A 21,275-nucleotide genomic window follows, 5' to 3' on the forward strand; every position below is an offset into this window, starting at 1 on the left:
CCAAATAATAGATTAAATCTAAATGAAACAAAAAAAGCCTTACCTTTCGAGCAAACAAAGCACCAGCTCACATTCACATGGGCATGATGACTTTTTCCTTTCCGAGCAGTGAAATGATTAGTGCAAACAATGTTGTTGGAAGCAATCACTGAACACCCTGCAGCCAAGCAACCATCTCCTCCATGATAAGCAACAGGACAGCGAACACATCGCATCATTTTACCTATAAAGTATACAAATGTTTAAATGTGCCAATACTTTAAATATCTCTGATTCGATCCATGCAGGTGCTCCCTTCCCTCCCCCAGTGCAAACTACAACCTTTCCATGTCTTGGAACAAGCCTGAACAACCTTCAGCCCTCAGGCCACTTACTATCAAAGGACACCCCAATGGATTTTGCAGGGGCCTCAAAAAATATAGCGGAATGTAGATGTTTTCCTCTACATTTTTTGGGTGCTGCCCAAAATCCTTTGGCATGCTGCAAAGTAGTCCACAGGCTATAAGTAGCCCTCGGGCCACAGGTTGTGCAGGCCTGCCTTAGAACATGGTCATCATGGATTTATGTGGCTAAAATCATTTATCATCTGATACAACCAACTTTCTAGTGATAAACCTGTCCTAATTCAGCTAGGAGGATCCTCCAACCAATAAAAGAAGTCTGTTCTCAGGCTTTTACTTAAATACCAGAAAGCCAGGTAGGAGTCACTAGAACTAGTGCTCTCTAATAATACAATCTTCAAATACCCAGAATAAACTTTATGCCATAATCTAATACTGCAGTAGAACTTTATGAAGGGTATTTAAACAATAACTTGAAAATATATAAGGGTCATTCCATATTAGCTCCAATTATTTAAAATAAATGTAGGTAAGTTCTCAGAGACTGGGGCCAAGGGGCAGGGAGAGGTGTTAAACTACACTGGGACATTTCAAACGTGTATTAATAATACTTAATATAGCTGGGTCATTTCTCTGATTAAAAATAGAAAAAAAAAACACAAAAAATGACAAGCTGTACGTTATCAAGGATATGAGACACTGAATTATGCTGAGAAGAGTGCTACACTTACTTTGTTAATCGTTCATAAAATGTCACATACACTTTTTTTTTTAAAGGTCCTCAGGTAGGGAAAAATTCTCATCGGAGAAAAATCAGCAGTAACTTTTAAGGGGAAAGCAATCAATTAAAACTTTAAACCTTCCTTTAAGAATGTTTGATAAATTTTCTCTTATTTAAGATTAAGAGAACAAAAAACAACGTGAAAATATTTGGGTTTTTTTGGGAGGGAGGAGGTTATCAACTGCACTCGTCTAGTGTTGCATATTCAAAAGGAAAAAAGAAAAAGCCTATGAAACTGGAAAAGTCCTATTCTATATCTCTCAGATTGATTTTTTTCAGTTTTTTTTAAACAAAAAAATCTTACTAATCTTATCTGAAGAAAAATTAATTTTATCCTTTAAAGGGCAGCTAGGTGATTCAGTGGATGGAATTAGGAAGACTTATCTTCATGAGTTCAGATCTGGCCTGAGACACTAGTTGTGTGACCTGGGCAAGTCATTTAACCCTGTTTGCCTCAGTTCTTCTTGTGTAAAAATGATCTGGAGAAGGAAATGGCAAAGTACTCCAGTACCTTTGCCAAACTCAAATAGAGTCAGACACAACTGAAGCAACTTAACAACAACAAAATACCTTTTGATGATCTTGGATTTGAAGGATTTGTTACATGACAGCTTACGCAGCTGTGGAGGGGACAACGAAATCCTCGGCTCTCAAATACAGTAAGGTGGTATTTTTTCACACATGCTTCATGGTAAAATTTTCCACACTGGGATACAACACAGCGTTTCACTTCTGTTTTTTTCTCCTTACAAACAAAACACGAGTGAATCCCTAATAATGATTAAAAGGAAAATTGGGTATAGAGAAATATTAGTGTTAAATTAAATTACAGTTAAGTACTTAAAAATCAGCAAAGTCTAGCAATGTTCCTTTTCCAAAGGGGTCATGTTTTCAAATAGGTGAGGAGACGCATAGGGGGGAGGGGCAAAAACTAGCTACTACTTTAAACCTTTGTAATAGGGAAGCATTCTTTACAGTTTTAGCCTGAACACACAGACATAGCTGGAAAAACACAAAATATAATAATGCAGCTCGTTTTCTCATTCAATCATAGAATATTTGAGTTAGAAGAGATAAAAAAAAAGCCACCTAATTCCAGCCCAAATGTTAATAATACTCTACTCTAAAATAACTTCACTCTGCCATCATTCTGAATTTGCTTGAAGGCCTTTAGTGAAGGAAAAACTAAAACTTCATCTTTTTTTTTTTTTAAAGCAATTGGGGTTAAGTAACTTGCTCAAGGTTACATGGCCAGTTATTTTTGTGTGGGTGCCAAGTATCTAAGGCCAGAACCAATCCCAGGTCTCCCAACTCTGGGGCCAGCACTCTTACTCACTATGCCACCTGGCCGCCCCTAAGCAATTGGGGTTAAGTAACTTGCTCAAGGTTACACGACCAGTTATTGTGTGTGGGTGCTAAGTATCTGAGGCCGGAACTGAACCCAGGTCTCCTGACTCGGGGGCCGGAGCTCTTACTCACTGCACCACCTGGCCACCCCAAAAACTAAAACTTCTTGAGAAAGCATTTTGTACTTTTGAAGAGATGTAGTTATGACTCAGAGAAAAATGTTATGAATTATTGTGCATACTGTGAAATCTGACAGGATAATTAAGGGAGAAACTTAACTAAATTAGTGTAAAGTCTGAATTATAGAATATTTTGGAAGAAATGTAATTTTATACCTCTTAAGAGCATAGCGAAATGAAAACCATTAATAGTACTATGGGAAAAGTACCATCTGATAATAAGAATCTTATGTAACAAGCAGAATTTATAGCTTATAAAACCAAATGTTTCTTAAAGGGATTATAATACTTCTGTGTCTATTCTTCCTTTAACCTTATTACATAATTTGCTTAACAAACCCTTTTCTTTAAATAAGCTTTTTTTTGGGGGTTAGGGTGGGTAAGTATGACTTACTTATGATTTGGGGATGCTGTGATTTCATCAGTAGAGTGATCTCCTGGTGAAGAAATTCCCCTCACTAATGAAGAACAGCTCCTGATCTACAATTCATTTCTTAGAAAACTGCTTGAGAGGCTCCATGATCTGCTCTGGGTCACATAGTCAGTATGTCTATGGCAAGGATAGAAGCCAGCCCTATATGCCACTATATCAGATGACGCTCATCAAACCCTTTCTTCATTGATAAAATAGAACCAACGTGGAATATACTTATCAGAAATCCCAAGACTGTATAGTTTGAACTAATGTGGTTTCACTACAGTTAAAAAGAATTCTCTACGGTGGAAGAGCCAACATGGCAGCGTAGAAGCAGGAAAACTCATGAGTTCCCCTATAACCACCACAAATACCTATAAAATATGACTCTAAACAAAGTTTAGAGCTGCAGAACCCACAAAGTGACAGAGAGAAACAAATCTCCCGCTGCAGGCAGCCTGGCAGGAGGACAGAAAGGGTTCATTCTCAGAAAGCTGGGAACCAAGCCCAGCCCCACACGAGCTCATGGTTTTAGCTCTAGGGTGGCCCTGACAAGCGGCTGCAGCAGACTTAGGGAGACTGGATCACCAGCAGCAGCGCCAATTTCCAGAAATATCAACCCATAAATGGCAAAGACAAAGTAAAAGGTCAGTGTAGAACTCTGTTGGAACTCAGGGGGACTAGGAGTGGGGCCTGGCCCCTTTCCTTTGGAGTGAGAAACAGTGGAGCCATGTAGCTGCCTCCACATGGCTGCTTCAGAGCTCCTGGCCTGCAGATCACAGGGGGGCCAAGTAACCATTCAGAGGGTAATCACTCTTGCTTTAACCTGCCTGGATCTGGATCGCGGTGGTGGTACTGAGGAGTGTGACCTGTGAGCCAGAGCGTGTGGGGGCTGTAAAGACAGCTCCCTCCTAATAACTCTGGGAGCTGCGAAAAACCCAGTGATTTGGGACAAAGCTCTCCCCTCTGGAAGCAGAGTTCTACTGTGGCAATGAGCTCAAAAATCAAGTAATTGGTTGCCAATATGAGCAAGCAAAAGAAGCACAAACAGACGATAGAATCCTTTTTTGGGGACAAAAAGGATCAAGGAGTGGAGCTGGAGGAAGACATGGAAGTCAGAACTTCTGCACGAAAAGCTTCCAAGAAAAATCTGAACTGTTTACAGGCCATGGAGGAGCTCAAGAAGGATTCTGAAAATCAAGTAAGAGAAATGGAAGAAAAATTGGGAAATGAAAATGATGCAAGAAAATCATGAAAAGAGAGTCAACAACCTGACTGAAAAAAAATAACAACTTAAGAAATAGATTAACTCAAATGGCAAAAAAGGCCCAAAAAGCCAATGAGGAGAAGAATGCCTTAAAAAGCTGAATTTCTCAGATGGAAAAAGAATTTCAAAAGCTCACTGAAGAGATTAATTTCTTCAGAATTAGATTGGAGCAAATGGAAGCTAATGACTTTATGAGAAATCAAGATACTATTAAACAGATCCAGACAAATGAAAAAATAGAAGGCAACATGAAATATCTCACTGGAAAAACCACTGACCTGTAAAATAGATCCAAGAGAGATAATTTAAAAATTATTGGACTACCTGAAAGCCATAATCAAAAAAGAACCTAGAAATTACCCATCAAGAAATTCTCAAGGAAAATTGCCCCAATGTTTTAGAACTAGAGGGCAAAATAGAAATTGAAAGAATTCACTGATCGCCTCTTGAAAAAGATCCCAAAAAGAAAACTCCTAGGAATATTATAGTCAGGTTCCGGAGTTCCCAGATCAAGGAGAAAATATTATAAACAGCCAAGAAGAAACAATTTGAATATTGTGGAAACACAATCAGGATAACACAGGATCTGGCAGCTTTTACATTAAGAGATCGAAAGGCTTGGAATATGATATTCCAGAGGTCAAAGGAGCTAGGATTAAAACCAAGAATCACCTACTCAGCAAAACTGAGTATAATGTTTCAGGGGAAAATATGGTCATTCAATGAAGTGGAGGACTTTCAAACATTCTTGATGAAAAAACTAGAATTGAATAGAAAATTTGACATTCAAATACAAGAAGCATGAGACCAGAAGGTAAACAGGGAAAAGAAATCATAAGGAACTTATCAAAGTTGAACTATTTACATGCCTACATGGAAAAAATAATTGTAACTTATGAAACTTTTCTCAGTATGAGGATAGTTGAAGGGAATATAAATGTGTACATATATATATGTGTATATATATGTATACATACATACATATGTCTACATAAGAGGGCATATGTATGTATGTATACATATGTGAGGGTATATATGTGTACAGGTATACATAGGCAGAGGGCACAGGATCAATTGAATAGGAAGGGATGATATTTAAAAGGTGAAATTGAGAAGTGAGAGAGGAATATAATGAGAGGAGATGGGGAGAGACATAATGGGGTAAATTATCTCATATATAAGAGGCAAGGGATAACTCACAAGGGGAAGAACAGGAAGGCAAAAGGGAATGTGTCAACCTTACTCTCATTAAATTTGGCTTAGGGAGGGAATGACATACACACTAAATATCTTGCCCTACAGGAGAGTAGGGGGGAAGGGGATAAGAGGGGGGGATGACGGAGGGGAGGGCAGGTTGGGGGGGAGGGTAGTTAGAAGCACATACTTTTGAAAAGGGACAGGCTCAAAATAGAAAATAGAACAAGTGGGGGGTAGGATAGGGTGGAGGGAAATTTAGTCAGTCTTTCACAATATATCCACTATAGAAATGTTTTGGGTAACTACAAATGCACAACCTATATTGAATTGCTTATCTTCCTAGTAAGGGTGGGTGATGAGGGAGGAAGGGAAAGAATCTGGAATTCAAAGTTTTAAAACCAAATGTTCAGAAAAAATTATCACCATTATTATTATGATTTTTTACATGCAACTGGGAAATAAGATATAGAGGCATTGGGGTATGGAGATCCATCCCACCCTACTGAAAAGTCGGAGAGGGTAAGGGGGAAGATATAGGAAAGAGCAGATTAGGGGAGGGGGCATACAGTGGGATTGCTGTTTTGGGGTGGTGGGTAGGGGAAAGACAAGGAGAAATCTTGTTTAATGAATGATGTAAACTAAAAATAAACACAAAATTTAATTTAAAAATAAAATAAAAAGAATTCTCTGAAATCCTCAAAATCAAACCAAATTCTCTGGTAGTATTATAATTCTTTGATATTCTAATCTGAAATGAGTAGGTCACAAATCTGAAGTGAGATAATCATTATGAATGTTTTTGGTTATCGTGACTATTTCTTGCAATGGGTACTGACATTTATTATTCTTCTTCTTTACTTTTTGGAGGGCAATTGGGGTTAAGTGACTTGCCCAAGGTCACATGACGAGTTTTTGTGTTAAGTGTCTGAGGCCCGAATTGAACTCAGGTCCTCCTGACTCCAGGGACAGTACTCTCTATTCACTGTGCCACCTAGCCACCCCCAGAGTACTGACATTTATAATGAAACATTTCCAAGTTTCAAATAATGTCCTACTGATTAGAATTTCTATCACAATTCCAGCCCAGTCAGATAGTAATCTTTATAATGAGTTAACTTTATCTGTACACAATTTTGGTTCTAATTTTTATATTTTTTTTAAATCCTCCAAGATGGCATAAGCCAAGAAAGCACACTTTGTAGCATTCTAGTTTTTAAATTGACAATTGAGTAAAAGTTATTCTGCAAAAAATTCAAGACTCTAAAGTTAAAAGTGACATGAGTCAATTTTACTTCAACAATTAAAAAATATCATGTCAAACAAACATCTTTTTTAAAGAAACAATTTTTTTAAATGTAGGGATTATTTATTGTTTGATGTTATAATCCAGAGATGAAAAGAGCACAAAAAGCAATCACTCAATTTGTAATAAGGTGAAAATTCTACAGTTACCAGGAATTAGAATATTTGGATAGAGAGTTCTTGGGATTAAAGAAAAGCAACAGGTAACACTAATATCAAGGGGAAAGGGCATTACTTGTTTCTATTAATTTCTTAGGAATAACAATTTTAGAAATAGTTCAAACACACACATATACATACATATATATTTACATAAAATCTAAAATATTATCACCAGAGAAATTCTGTCAATTTTTCTCTTTAAAAATAAAAACTTTTTTTAAAGTTCTGAACAAAAAACTTGCCTGAAGTACATTCACTGCAAATGAATTTTCCTTCTGGTCTTCTAGAAAGGCCAAGGCAGGATAGATGAAAGGCTCCATAACAGGGTCCTTCACAAAGTAGTAGACTGCCAGATTTCTCACAAAGCTTTTAAAAGAAAGCAGGAATGTTGAATATATACAAAGATCTCTCCCCTTTCCCCATTTTTCTCTACCTAAGCCCACTTTGCTATTTAGGGGGAAAAGTACACATGCAAAATACTATAGATTGCAAAATATTCATAAATCAATCAATTATAAACACTGCCACTGACTAGCCAATCTCAAATTGAACTAAAATGATATAGGCTTTATTAAGAAATTTCAAGTCAGACGTATGAACAAAATATTCATGTCACATAATTTATGGCTTAAAGCCACTGATGTCTAATTCATAAGACACTTCTATGGGTAAAAGCTACTTCTGACCAAATCACTAATTATGTTATAATCGGACCATAATAGTTATCAGTTTTTCACCTCTTACAATCAGAGTTCTGACTCAGCAAGATTCAAGCATAAATCAATGATCACAACTAGTTAGGGCAACTTAACTGACTGTTTTACAGTAGATTATATCTTCAGTAATAATCCAAAATACAAGGGTTCACAAAAGGCAAAATAGGGACATTTTAATCTTGGCCAAAAGCCCATTATCACTGAACATTTACTAACTGATGAATGAAAGCTTTCAGCTTACCTGACAAACATATTCCTTTTTTGCTGTAGTTCCTCGCTCAGACTTTTTGGAAGATATAGATATTTCAGTTTGAGTCTCATCTGCGCTTTCATATGGGGACTCTGAAGGTTCATCTCCTTGACCATCTGAGATCTGAAGATGAAGCGTATGGATTATATTTCACTATAGCCAATGGAAAGAAACAAGGGATCGCATTCTGTTTTAAAAAAGGCACTAGTTATTGTTAAATGATTTAATATACAAACAATACCTTATAAACATTTCCCTTTATTACTGAATTTAAATGTGACAACTTTTATACATACATGTATAGAAGTTGTATTATGCTTAAGCTTTAGCAACATTCTTAAATAACCTTATAGTTAACTAACTATATTTAATAACAAAAATATCAGTGCTGTTTAATATTTGAAAACTATAACATGGTTTAAAAATCTGGGGCTTTGACCTTCCCTACTAAACCACTTCAGTCCCAAACAAAATCAAATATATACAGTGAAAGATGTTAATACCAAGTATCTGGGTTTTTTTCTTAAATAAGTAAAATTTGGAACACAAGTTTAAGCCCCACAAATGTACTCCTATTTGTTTTATTTCAGTGCCAAAACTCAGCTTTAAAGGGGATCAGAAAAAATATTCAAAATGAGATATACTCCTTTTCTAATATTTCTTAAAAGTATTCACTAAACTTAGTTTTTGAGACTTATTATCAAGTTTGTGGATTATCCATGTCCTCTGTTTCTCTTCTTCTCCCCAATGCTTGTCTTTGGGACATTTCACAGCTCATTAGTACCTCCCCCAGAGGGTGGGTAGCTGAAGGGAGAGAAGGTGAAGAGAAGGTGAAGTCAAATCTGTCCATTTTACTTAACAGTTCTGGTTAAAAAAAAAAAAAAAGAAACGTTTGGGAGGAAGAAATTCAAACTCTTGGCCAAATAATATGACTAATCTAGGAAGTTTTGTTTAGCCATACTATACCTACCACCCTCTTATTATCAAACATAATCTAGTTTAGGCTAATACTTCCCCACCCACCACTGAATCTTTTGAAAAGTCAGACTTCCAATTAAATTCATACATGCTTAATTGAAAACAGGGAAACCTTTTGCCATTTAACTTTTCTGTTAAAAGACTTGTAAAGATCTTTGTAAAAACAAGACTAGACACCATATGTGGAAGCTTTTACATGAGCCTAACTCACAACATTCATTTATCATTGTGCAAAGTAGTGGATCTAAGAAACTGAATACAAAAAACTTTAATTTAGAAGTGATAGGTCTACACCACTGCTAATTTGGTCAGTTATGTAGGCTTATTCATCAAAGACTGACTTCAAGCAAATCATTTAACTTGTATGTTTATGTAATTCATATTATTTAATAGGACATGTTGGGAACAAATTCTAAGGATATCACTAAGTGTTTTCCTGATTTTAAATCAGTATTAAAAGTATTTTCTAGCAACTATTTTATCCTGACTCTACCAACTATTTTCTAGAAAAAATGGGAACAGAATTTTAAAATAAGTGAATATAATTTTGATATTTGACATATTTAAATGTTTTTCTGTTATCTAAGCTGTAGTTCTAACAAAAATGTGCTTTTGTTCAGTATTTTATACTACTAAGTTTTTCCCTATTATTCCATTAGTATTCCTTTTGTATTATGCAGATATGGAAAAAGCAGCAATTAAAAAATACTTTGAGTTTAAGTCCCAAATTTATATGATTAATAAAGTTCTAAATCAAGTTAATAGCATTCCTACATACAGGAACACAAAGTGTCCTATTCATGTTGGTACAAGCTAATAATCCTTTCCTACTGGGGTTGCCTTTGAAAACACAAACAGAATAAGGTGCTATTTTCACTTTATACACTATAAGTAGTTTTCAGGGTGGAAAAGGCCCTCAAAACACTTTACAAACCAACAGAAATTGAAATACAATAAGGAATAGTAAGGGACTTTAACCCAAATCTCAACTCAAATAAACCAGCTGTGCTTTATCCACAAAACCACGTTGATACTAGTTTCAAATAAATTTAGAAGCAGAAAAAAATGGGTGGGGATAGAGACAGAAAACACACACATCAGTCCTGGTACAGAGGAAGAAGCAGCACCTTTTATTTAAAATTTACAGAAAAAGTTAGCATGTTTCCACTTGGAGAAGATATTTCCTAAAATTAACAAAGTTGTGTTTACGGAAGAACAGTGAATACACTTTTTTTTAATGCATGTATAAACTTTAAAAGACAAAATATTAAGTTATTTTCTAATATTTGGAAGAGGATATACATACAGGATAATATATAAAAATGAAACCTTACAAAGTTACAATCAGTAAAAGTACAATTCCAGGATTTTCTGACTTGTACCATATATTCCACCCTCTTTTTCCATTCATTTTTATGGGAACTGTATTCCAATGACTATTTAGCAAACCACTAGCAAATGTAGTAGCAAATGTAGACAGATAAATAACAGGATATAGTTTCTTTACTAAAGAGTCAGACTTCACTTCTACTTTACCATATAACATTACTTACTCAGAGATGCCAATTGTGAAAACGATAAATTCACCTTTATGGATCCTATGAACACAGTCCCAAAATCCCAGTATACGATATATATGAACTATTCCATATCCAATATGATGCATTTGGAAAAAGAAAAATGTAGTAGTTGAATGGACACAAGACTATTTTAAAGACTATTCTAGTTGCTTTTCATATTTACCAAAGTTATTTTAAGTACTTAAGATTTTGTAGCTCTTTCCATTTTTAAAAACTTATTTTTAGCAGTTTTCTTCAAACAGGAAATACTTTTCCCAACAAATTCTCTAATGATATGTCAACCAGTTAAATTTAATTTTTAAAAACTTTAAAAACTTGGGGTGAGAAGAGAAGTGATTTTTTTTTTAATATACCCTTCAGAATGTTCTAAAATAACCTGGCCAATCTGATATAGAAAATAGTTAACACATTTAAATAGTTATCCAGAAGCAATAGAGCTACTTAAGAAGGGAATAATTTTGCCAATAATAGTTTGGCATTAATGCAAAAACATTTTATCTAAATTCTTAAAGATTAAAATCCACTTAAATTTTTGATAAATCTCTTTACAAGGTGAGGACTAAATCATTTTTTAATCACAATTGTTATATGATTTGCAAACAATGAACTCATTAAAAAATTAAATTTCTTAAATCTCTGGCTAAATTATAATTTTACAATGGAATTTGGGAAGATAAGTTTATGAAGTTTAATAATTTTAAGATGCTTAGATTCAGTTAAGTGATTCACATTAACTTTATATTTAGTGTAAGTCTCTTGCAGATTCAATATTTTTTTAAATAAAGCTGGTTATTAGAATTGGCAAATGATTTTAGAGTCACTGATCACATTTCAGAATATATCAAAAAGAACAGGGTTAAGAATAGGGATTGGACCTGTGGTTTAATTGTTATAAGGAGCTCCCAGTGAGGAACTCTTTCTTCTACCAATTCTGATTGACACTTTCTCACCTACAGCCTAGAGCACAGAGTGGTTAAATGACTTGCCTGGGGTCACACAGCCAGTATGTGTCAGAGGTGAGACTTGAATCCAGGTTTTCTGGGCCTTGAGGCTAGCTATTCATTACAACACACTGCTTCTCTGATATATCTAAAACAACACCTAGACAAGTTTTTACTGGTCCAAATATACTCCGAAATGAAATCTCCCTGAAGGAAAAAAAAACACACACAAAAAAACCTCCCCCAAACCCTGATTTATAGGTGGTATTCTGTTATTATACAAGCGCCAGATTTGGTGGGAAAGTACAGACTATATTTATACCACTGTACTAAAAGAATGTCAGGACAATACACAAATGAACCAGTTACCTCTTGATTCTTTTTATATGCAATAAAATTACAAGTATCATTTGAATAATTTGGACAAATGAATAAATTGGACAAATGTGGATAAATATTGTATTTGTGTTTCACTATCTTCTAAAAAATAAAAAACTCAAAAAATAAGTGAGAAATACTTTTCACTGATCACTAGTGACACTTTTAAGACTCAGAAAAAGACATGCTTATTTTGCTACTAACACAAATCGCATTCCACATTATGCTTAAATGTAAAAAGAAATATATTTAGAATTTCCTACAATAAGAAACTCTCCAAAAAAGGTCACTAACTTCACTAATGGGAAAAAAAGATGAAAAAAATCATTTCAAAAAGTACTGCATGTCAGATTTGTAACTGTACTTCAAAATATAGACTATTAAATTTTCTTCAAAAGTTTACTAAGTCATCTAATAAAATAAAAATGAAGAGAAAAGAAAAAGACTAAATTTTAAATCTAACCATTCAAGATATGTATATGTGTATATATGTATGTGTATATATATATGTCTATACACACACATACACATATCTGTATAAATAGAAAGATATAGTAGTAACTATAGAGGAAGCTCTCAAACTCAACCCTGGGAAAAGCTAACAAACAAAAAGTTTCATTAGCAAGACTGCAGGACAACTTTTAAAAAGATTTACCAGGTGAAACTTTAAACAGATATACAAAACCCTGAACCAAAACACATCAGGCCCTCCTTTCCCTATCACATCAAAGATACATAAGATAGTGAAACAGAAACAACAGACATCTTCTCCATTTGCTAAAAACAAATCTTTTATCCTGGACAATTAGGAATAATAGCTATTTATCAGATTAGATCAAATAGAGTAATACAATAATCAAAGGTTCCAAAAGAAAATGCACTATTTTTTTCTTTTGAGAGGATGGGAAAAAAAGAATGGGGCAGAAAAAAAATAGTTTTTTGGTGGAAACTTTATCTTGAAAATATTCAGACCCCCAGCATCATAACTATTGTTAGTAAATTTCCTTCACAATCACATAAAAGACTATATTAATGAAATACAAGCATTTCAAGAGGCTGAGGTATGGAGGGTCTACAATCTGAAAGAATACTCATATTTATGAAATCATAAATCTAAATTATCAAAGCTTTTCAACTACCTTGAGAAAGATAAGATTCACAGGGAAAAGGACTCTAGCTTTTTCCTCTGGTCCTCTAATTAAATGCAGATGGATAGAAGTATCAACCCATTAATTAGATTCTACAATCATTTTTTTTGTACTGCTCTACTTATTCTACCAATTTTCTAACTGGTAGGCATTTTCTTTCATTAGAGAATGATTTATACAGCTTCTTTTGGTTCACTACTATTCTGCACACTGTTCCTGAACACTTCCAATAATGATTTAGATAGAAACAAAATTTGGAGGGTAAAAAGTAACAGCTATTAAGGAGAACCAAAAATACACTTTAAACACTATACAAATGTAAACTCTATAAACTCTTATAGGATTTTCAAATAACCTTTAAGCCAACTCAAATCTTAATTTAAAATTAGAAAAGGCTAAACATATGTATCAAAATGAATGCAACATCTAAGTAACTTAAGTAAAAAAAGGTACTAGAAATTTTTCTACATCTACCATTATTATGCAGAAAGGAAGACATCTATGGAGACCTTTCTAATGTTAAAAAAAAATCACTGCTAAGTTTCTTTTGAGGCACCCAATCTAGAATACAAAAAAATATGAAATTACTGAAAAATTGTTTACATTTTTAAAGAAAATACTCCCTCAAATTGATCTTTCACAATAAAGTCTTGAAAAGATTTTTCTTATATTGATTTTGAGGGAAGAAATGAAACTATCATTTACAAGACCACTGCAAAAAGGACATGGGGACCAGAACATGTGGCCACACAATCACCTTTTGGAATAGGACTTCTGTGACATTTGTAAAATTTTTCTAAAATAAAGAATTAGATTTTCCAAGCTGTTGCTTTTGCCACAGTATTATCATTTTAGTAATAAATTACTATTGTTATTGTTTTGGTAATTTGCTATTTGAGCATTTTGCCTAATTTTGGCACCTGAAACTGAGTGAAGTACTCAGTATAATACATAACAACTTAGAGGCCCTAAAGTCAGAATACTTGGTTTTGAATCCCACATCTGATGCATATGACCTGTATGGGCAAGTCACAACCTCCATGGTCCTCAGTTTCCTCATTGAGTATTATGAGGGGGTTGGACTAGAAAGACTTCTTAGGTCTTCCAGCTTTAGATGTGATTTTTTGATGTATAGCTGAAAAGTCTGGGTAATTAGGTGAGAAGGCAAGAATCCTTACATTTATGAGTAACTTTTCATGGATGATTTTAGGTCAATCATTTTATTGGTTTATGGAAGAGGATTTAGGTGGAATTAGTCGCACTTTTAAAAAAGTTTTTTCAAGCTGTTGCTATAGCCATAATACCATCATTTTAGTAGTGAATTTTACTAACAAATATTATCAACATGTTTGCAGCAATGGTACAACAATTTGAGCCAAATCTCCTAAGCAACTGAGGTTTTTCTCTCTGTAATCCTTTAGTTTGGCTAGTTGTTAAAGCCTCCCTGCTATCTCAAAATATTCACCTATAAAAGAAAGCTGCAGTATACTATTACTTATATCCATGAAGGGATTGTGTTTCTCTAATTCCCTGAAAAAAAAACAAACAACATTAAGGACTCATTTTTTTTCATAAAATTAAACTTCAACACATTGAGAGTCATGGATTAGAGGTTGAAGATATATTAGAAATGAGAAACAGACTTGATTTATCAGCATGTGGCAAGGGCAGAGTAATGATTATATTGCAGGTCTCTTGGCAACTGGATTTTCTATTATACATTGCACTTTGTAGATGTGTCCTTTGCTTATTTTTATTGACTTTTAAAAAAGTTCCTAGTTTTCTAGTATATTTTCTCTAAACTAAGTTAGATATAATGTAAACTAGCCAGATATTTCCTTAGGAAGTAGACTAATAAAAATATAGATGAATAGAATGAAATTTGTTAATTGTATGCTGTAATTTTAAGTGATGCTATTTAAATACTTTCAGAACAATATTCTAGAGATTAAATAGTTCCATAGGAACAAATGGATGATCGGTCAAACAAAGTTATAGCAGAGTTTCATAGTGTTAGGATGGTTTTTAATTATAATGTATTATGTAAAAAGACATTGGTTAGGACATTATATGGGGTATGCTTACGCCACTAATTAAGAATTCACCATACATCTGTACAGGGTTGAAGTATAACTTGTAATATCTATGGAGAAAGCTGAATTCCTTCATGAGACCTTCCCAGAGCTCCTTAGGAATCAAGAGCTAAACAATTAATTTTGCTTGACAACTCTAAAATACTTATTAACATATCACATCAACGTTTCTGGGTTTTTGTCTTATTTTTAATCAAATTGTAAGCTCTCAAAGGACAACTACTGTTTTCCCTAAACTCTGAATTTCCTCCAGTGCCTAGCATATATAAAATACATAAAAATGTTGTTTCTATTTGCTAGTAAGCAAAACTTGAGAACAAAATTTTAAAGCACATAAGGGCTACTAGAGAAAACTTATATACTAAATAGCATCTATTCATAAAAGAAGGCCAGACATATGCTCTACTTGACATTACTCAAGTATGCAGGTTACTGTGTATTCAAAGTAATAAAATTACATTTCATTTCAAAAAAATCTAAAATTGGATTAAAAAAAACACTTCTGACTTGTTAGCTTGAATCAGTGAGGTATCATTATACCTTCATCTAATATATTTACAGCCCTTCAAAGGACAAATATTCTATGATAGATGCTTCTAAGAAAATCAAACGGAGTCAATACTTCAGACACAGATTTTACAAAAAGGACTCCATTTTTACAGATAGTAATTCATTAGTACATAAGAGTAACACAATTTTTTTTTCCAGAATGACATATTACTTTGGCTGAATAGCATAATAAATCTTAAAATAAAAATAATTAGAAGTACAAACTATTTTATATCTCTGGTCCCTCCCAATGAACACAAACTCAACTTCTTCAAAAACCTTTGGCTATTTCCCAAATTATACTATTCATAACTTTACTCATGGATGTTCCCTTTTCCACCATGCATAGTTATGAAATCTGTTCATAAAACTTTCACTTCATGAGGTCTAGTACAGTAATTTTTTGTTTTATTTGTGTAACCTCTTCAACCAGACAATATTTTCACTTTTATTTAACAGTCTTCATTGCTCCCAGTGCTCTGCATATAGAAGGCAGTAAATCGATGGTGAAAGACCCTATCCTACTTATTACTTAGCACATCCTCTATCAATAAAATTCATAGCTGTCATTTCAAATGACATCCTTAGTTTTCCTCCTGATTTTATTACTATGGTCTTCAACATTAAAAATAACTTTCTCACGTTAGTGATACTTGTTATTTGTCTCAGAGCTATGAATTTATTCCTGAGCTTTTTGGAATGTCAGTGGGAGGTCAGGTTGTTTATGCCTTTAACTTTTTTTAGGTGATATGTTTATGCTATTGATTTTAATTTAGCCCAACATTACAACTTCTCATAAAATTGTTTTATTACAGATGAACAAAACTGTCATTGTTCAATAGATTTTGTTTTTCTTTTATCCTCAAGTGTAACTGATTCAAATACAGAAATTTATGTGCCAAAGTAATTTTTTTTTTACTTTTCAATAAAAAGGGAAAATGGTTTGGAAAACATATTCTACATGTTTAGGAAAGTTAATATTTTTCTGATGCAACTATGGTTTATAATATAAGCACTGAAATGTTTCACATTAACAGAATGTAACATGTTAACATGTCCTGTCTTATAATACTCAGTTGAAGGGGCTAAGCAATTTTTCTCATCATGCAAACATGCTGAAATATCACAGCAAATGATCAACACTTAAAACATTAGAATATAGTATCATTTTAAGTAAGCAATAAATGTATCAGGCAATGTAGCTAATGTAATTATGGCATCATCTGGCTAGTTTTATAAATGAAAACAACAGACTAAGGTAAAATAAATGTTCTATAACATTTGACTAACTCCAAACATACTGCGTTTAGTGTTTTATTGAAATTGTTCAGTAAAAAGGTTAGGAACAAAGTATTTCCTGCATATTAAATGTGGAGCACTAGTTTATGTCTATAGTATTGAATATATCTCACTGGTTAAACTGGTATAAAGACTGACCACTTGAATAAAATTACTCATTTTGATATATGCTATTAGAGAGAGGGGACAAAAAACAGAATATACATGTGGATATTTTTCCAATACAAAAATCTCTAAGAACTAAGGAAAAGTTACCTCTAAGTAAAATTAACTGTCTTTAATGTGGAATTGTATCCACATTTACAATTTAGACAGTTTCACAACCTAATGGTACCACTTCAATCAGTTTGAATGTTATGCTGATCATTGGAATGAATGCATTTTTATTATGAGATGAATGTGGTTGATTAAATGACCTTGATTAGGCATCTTACCTTGGTCTTAAAATTTGTGTATCTGTTTTCTTCATTGTGTGTGTTTATTAATACCAGTAAAAACAGAGTATCATACATCTTCCATAAAATGATTGTGATAGAAATGTCATTTTAGTGTATACGATGATAGTACAACTTGCAGCAGACATCTTGGAATATTACATCATTTTATGTGCAGTACATTGCAGCAGAGCTCAAGTCCAACTTGACTGATGTTGGTTCCAATAAAAGCTGTTACCCGTGAAGGTGAAAAAAATAAGAATTTTCTCTAAGGGAAAAAGTATTAATGTTATGAAAACACTTAAATAACATTTATTCCTTCATAGGTCTTTGTCATGCAGGTGTGGAAATTTACCATTCTTTTTGTTAAAGTGGTAATTGTGCAAAAATAAAAACCATGGAGCTTGCATATTCACCATTTGTTATTTTCTTTGTTAATATTAAAAAGTAAAATATATATTCCTGGTGACATCTTCAAGCATTTACTTCAACAAAATTTCCTACTGTGGCAGCTAGATGGCACAGTGTATAGAGCATTGGGCCTGGAGTGAAGAAGACCTGAGTTCAAATTCAGCCTCAGACACTTACTAGCTGTATGACTCTGGGCAAGTCACTGTTTACCTCAGTTTCCCCATCTGTAAAATAGGATAATAATAGCACCTACTTGCCAGGGTTGTTGTGAGGATCAAACAAGATTATAAAGTTAAGCTGTGCTTAGCATAGTGCCTTAGCAAATAATAAGCACTATATAAATGTTAGTCATTACCATTATTATTTCTTATTGTGTTTTCAGCCACAGAACATGAAAATACATAGCTAAATATCACAAATATCCTTAAACACAAGAAAGGTTTCAAAGAAAAACTACAACTGAATATAGAATTTCTTTGAACTAAAACATTATTTAGAAGGATAGATGCATTTGAGACTAGAAGTGGGCCCACTTACTTTTTCTCCCATTTTTTTTCAAGGTGACGGGTGCAGACTACTTACTGCCTCATAAGCCAGAATATTAAGCACACAACAATTAACGCTTTTCACAAATATCATACTTTTATGACAGTACTAGATTATTAAGCATAGTATACAAGACTTCTATTCCATTCAAGTTTTAACAGTGTTTAATTACAGCAATGTAATTCTGTAAAAAAAGTATTTTAATGATGAATTTCCAAAACCCACACAAAAGTGACAATATAAAGGCCAAGTGAACAGGTGACTATACACTCAAAGATACTTGGATAAGCCTCAAAGTTATCTGTAAATTATTTTTCTATTTTTTTCTACTAAGAGTTTAATATCAGGACTATCTGGTGGTTTTGTTTTCTATTACTAAATATGAGTTCTTTATGAGTTAAAAGGTAATTCCATAATATTTAATCCAGGAAAATAAGATTACTGTGAAAAACATCTCAAAATATTAGCAAGGTAAAACCTAAAAAGTATTTGCTGATGTAGTGGGACTCCAAAAATTAGTGTATTTATAGTATATTAAAAGTCCTGTTTTTTCTGTTATGTATGTTATCTAGTCTGTAGCTTTCTTCATTAAGAGTAAATAAATGGCCAGGATGATTATTCTATATTTTCAAACTCTCAGTTTTATTGGAAGACATGAACAGTAGATTCAAATGTATAAAGTGACCAAAAATCAGATGCATTTTAATCAAGTAAATTATGTTTACTTAAAAAGACTTCCCTTTTCCTTGATTAACTAAAGATAGGAATAGGAAAAGAATGCACTGACATTAAGTAAAACTATTAAATATTCTGTTGCAAATTGGAGGTGCTTTTGCCAGTAATTCCCTTTGTCTAAAAGTCTAAACTCTAACAAAAAAATATGGAAAAAGACTAAATAACATTACACCACTAGGAAAGATTACATTTTAACATTGTTTTGTAGTCTCAGTACAGTACAGAAGGAAATTTCTACCATAATTTTCTTATAGTACCTAAATTTATATTTTTAGTGCTATTGTTAAGTACTTTTAAAATCCTATGTTTAGAGCATACTCTTAGACTTGGCATCTTAATCTTCCATATTTAGAAGAAGTACAATATAAGCTCCTAGAGGACAGAAACTTTTATTTTTTGTCTTTGTATCCCCAGTACCTAGCACAGGGCATTGGCACTAAATGTTTGTTACATTTTAAACTCAATTATATTTTTATAATTCCTTTAGAAACTACAGGAGGAAAACCAGCATGTTTTCTTTACTAACATCAAAAATGTCAATACTATATACACTATATGGGAGAACTTAACTAGATTTCTTATTTCTTATTTTCAAGAATTCCTTTTAGTTTATATTAAACACTGAAATGTCTCATTCAACAATAGCCATCACACCACCTAACCATCCCACCCCCCCCCCCAATGAGACCTGCCTATATTTAAACATTTATCGTTGGACTATGAAAACATGGAAACGTTTTCTTTTTCTTGACCCTCTTCCACCCCCGCCAATAGAACACACTTTGAGTTAACAGTTAACTATTTTGAACTAATAAGAAAACCAATAGTAAATATAATAGCATAATGCCTTTCATGTAGAGAAAAAAAAAAGAAAGGGTGTCCACAATGAAGGAACTGGGGCTACAGTGAAAAATGGAAGACATTTGAAGGGGAAAAAAAGAGAGAGACGAGATCACTTTGCAGACTACAGACTCAACCTTTCTCTTTCTTGACAAAGATTTTTTGTCTATATCTTATCTCAGAAAAACATATATCTATTTCAATCTCATGTAGTCATTATCTTCTGCCAAATATTTTAATAGTTTAAGGAATTTAATTATATTCACAATAAAGTAAAATTTAAATACATGGAAGTTAAAATTTGCCAAATTATGGTATGGAAAAGACATTATTTGCTATTTGTGCATAGAAAACAGGAATCATAAAAAACAAAATGTTAAGAACCTGATCTTTTTTTCTATATCTACGTATATGTGTGTATGTACACACACACACAAACACACCCACATATATCACCATTATGAGAGTACAGAGCTTATGCTCAAGACCAAGAGACCATTCTACGTCACATAAAACAAAAGGCAAACTTGCTTCCATATGAAAAAATATGACATGAAGAGGAATAAAAAACAAAGTTTTAAAAGAAATGTACACCATTAACATTTTACTTTGTTTCTGAAAATTACATCTCTAAAATGTGTGTTTTTAGTACAATTAAATTGCATTGATATTATAGATATGCATATATATTTGAAGTACCCAACTTGATCTTCACTACAGTGAATGTATTGTCACAATGCACGTAATTCAACAGAGCTACAGAGACAAAAAGCTTTAACTCATATATAGAGTTAAAGGGAGCACGAATTTAAAATTGAGTCTGATTGGTTTTTCCTTAAAAATGGATTTTTAAATCACAGACTTTTGATAACTAAATGGCTTTCATGTAAATGCCACTTTTTTTTTTACCTCATTCTCAGTTAAGGAAGTTGAAGGAGATGAACTTTTGCTAAACGCAAGAGCTGAAGATTCTGCTGCTGAAGCCCGATTTCGCTTCTTCAGTGGTTTACATGCATCAGACAGATTTTTCGTTGCTGTAAAATAATTTTGGTTTACAAAGTGAAGTTTGGAACATTCAAAGAAGACTATCTTGTTTCTGCTTTAAAATAGTCCCTTTCTTAACAACTGAAGATGTTCTAAAGATGAATCTTCTCAGTTCCTGTGTAGTACTCAAAGCATATTTTGTTTTTAAAGTTAATTTAAAACAGTAAGGTTAAGATTCGATGAAGGTACCATGAGATCTATTCCCCATTTTTTTTTAGAGTTTCACCATCTAAAGTTAAAGAATTTCTATGCAGTGCTTTGATTAACTACATCACAATATTATACAATCTCCAATAAACTTATGTTTGCCCTCCTGGTCTTGCTTTAACTTAAAAAATATTT

General features: G+C 33.2%; 1 protein-coding gene across 5 annotated transcripts in view; it reads right to left on the reverse strand.

Annotated features, from left to right (window-relative positions):
- Nucleotides 1–21,275, reverse strand: part of NSD2 (nuclear receptor binding SET domain protein 2) — a 137,180-nt gene that overhangs the window by 40,568 nt on the left and 75,337 nt on the right. For 4 of the 5 annotated variants that reach the window (XM_069071124.1, XM_069071133.1, XM_069071110.1 and 1 more), the window contains 5 exons: nt 20,799–20,923; nt 7,949–8,080; nt 7,234–7,357; nt 1,693–1,893; nt 44–223 (listed from right to left, as the gene is read on the reverse strand). In XM_069071124.1, coding sequence (XP_068927225.1) covers nt 44–223; nt 1,693–1,893; nt 7,234–7,357; nt 7,949–8,080; nt 20,799–20,923 — 762 coding nt within the window. Of the gene's footprint in view, nt 1–43; nt 224–1,692; nt 1,894–7,233; nt 7,358–7,948; nt 8,081–10,042; nt 17,589–20,798; nt 20,924–21,275 lie in introns of those variants that run through there. The other variant, XM_069071143.1, reaches the window with a different exon arrangement.

This window comes from Petaurus breviceps, unplaced genomic scaffold, assembly GCF_028583685.1.
Source record: "Petaurus breviceps papuanus isolate PSGF00001 unplaced genomic scaffold, PetGlider_PUasm1.0 140, whole genome shotgun sequence".
NCBI classification, from domain to species: Eukaryota; Metazoa; Chordata; class Mammalia; order Diprotodontia; family Petauridae; genus Petaurus; species Petaurus breviceps.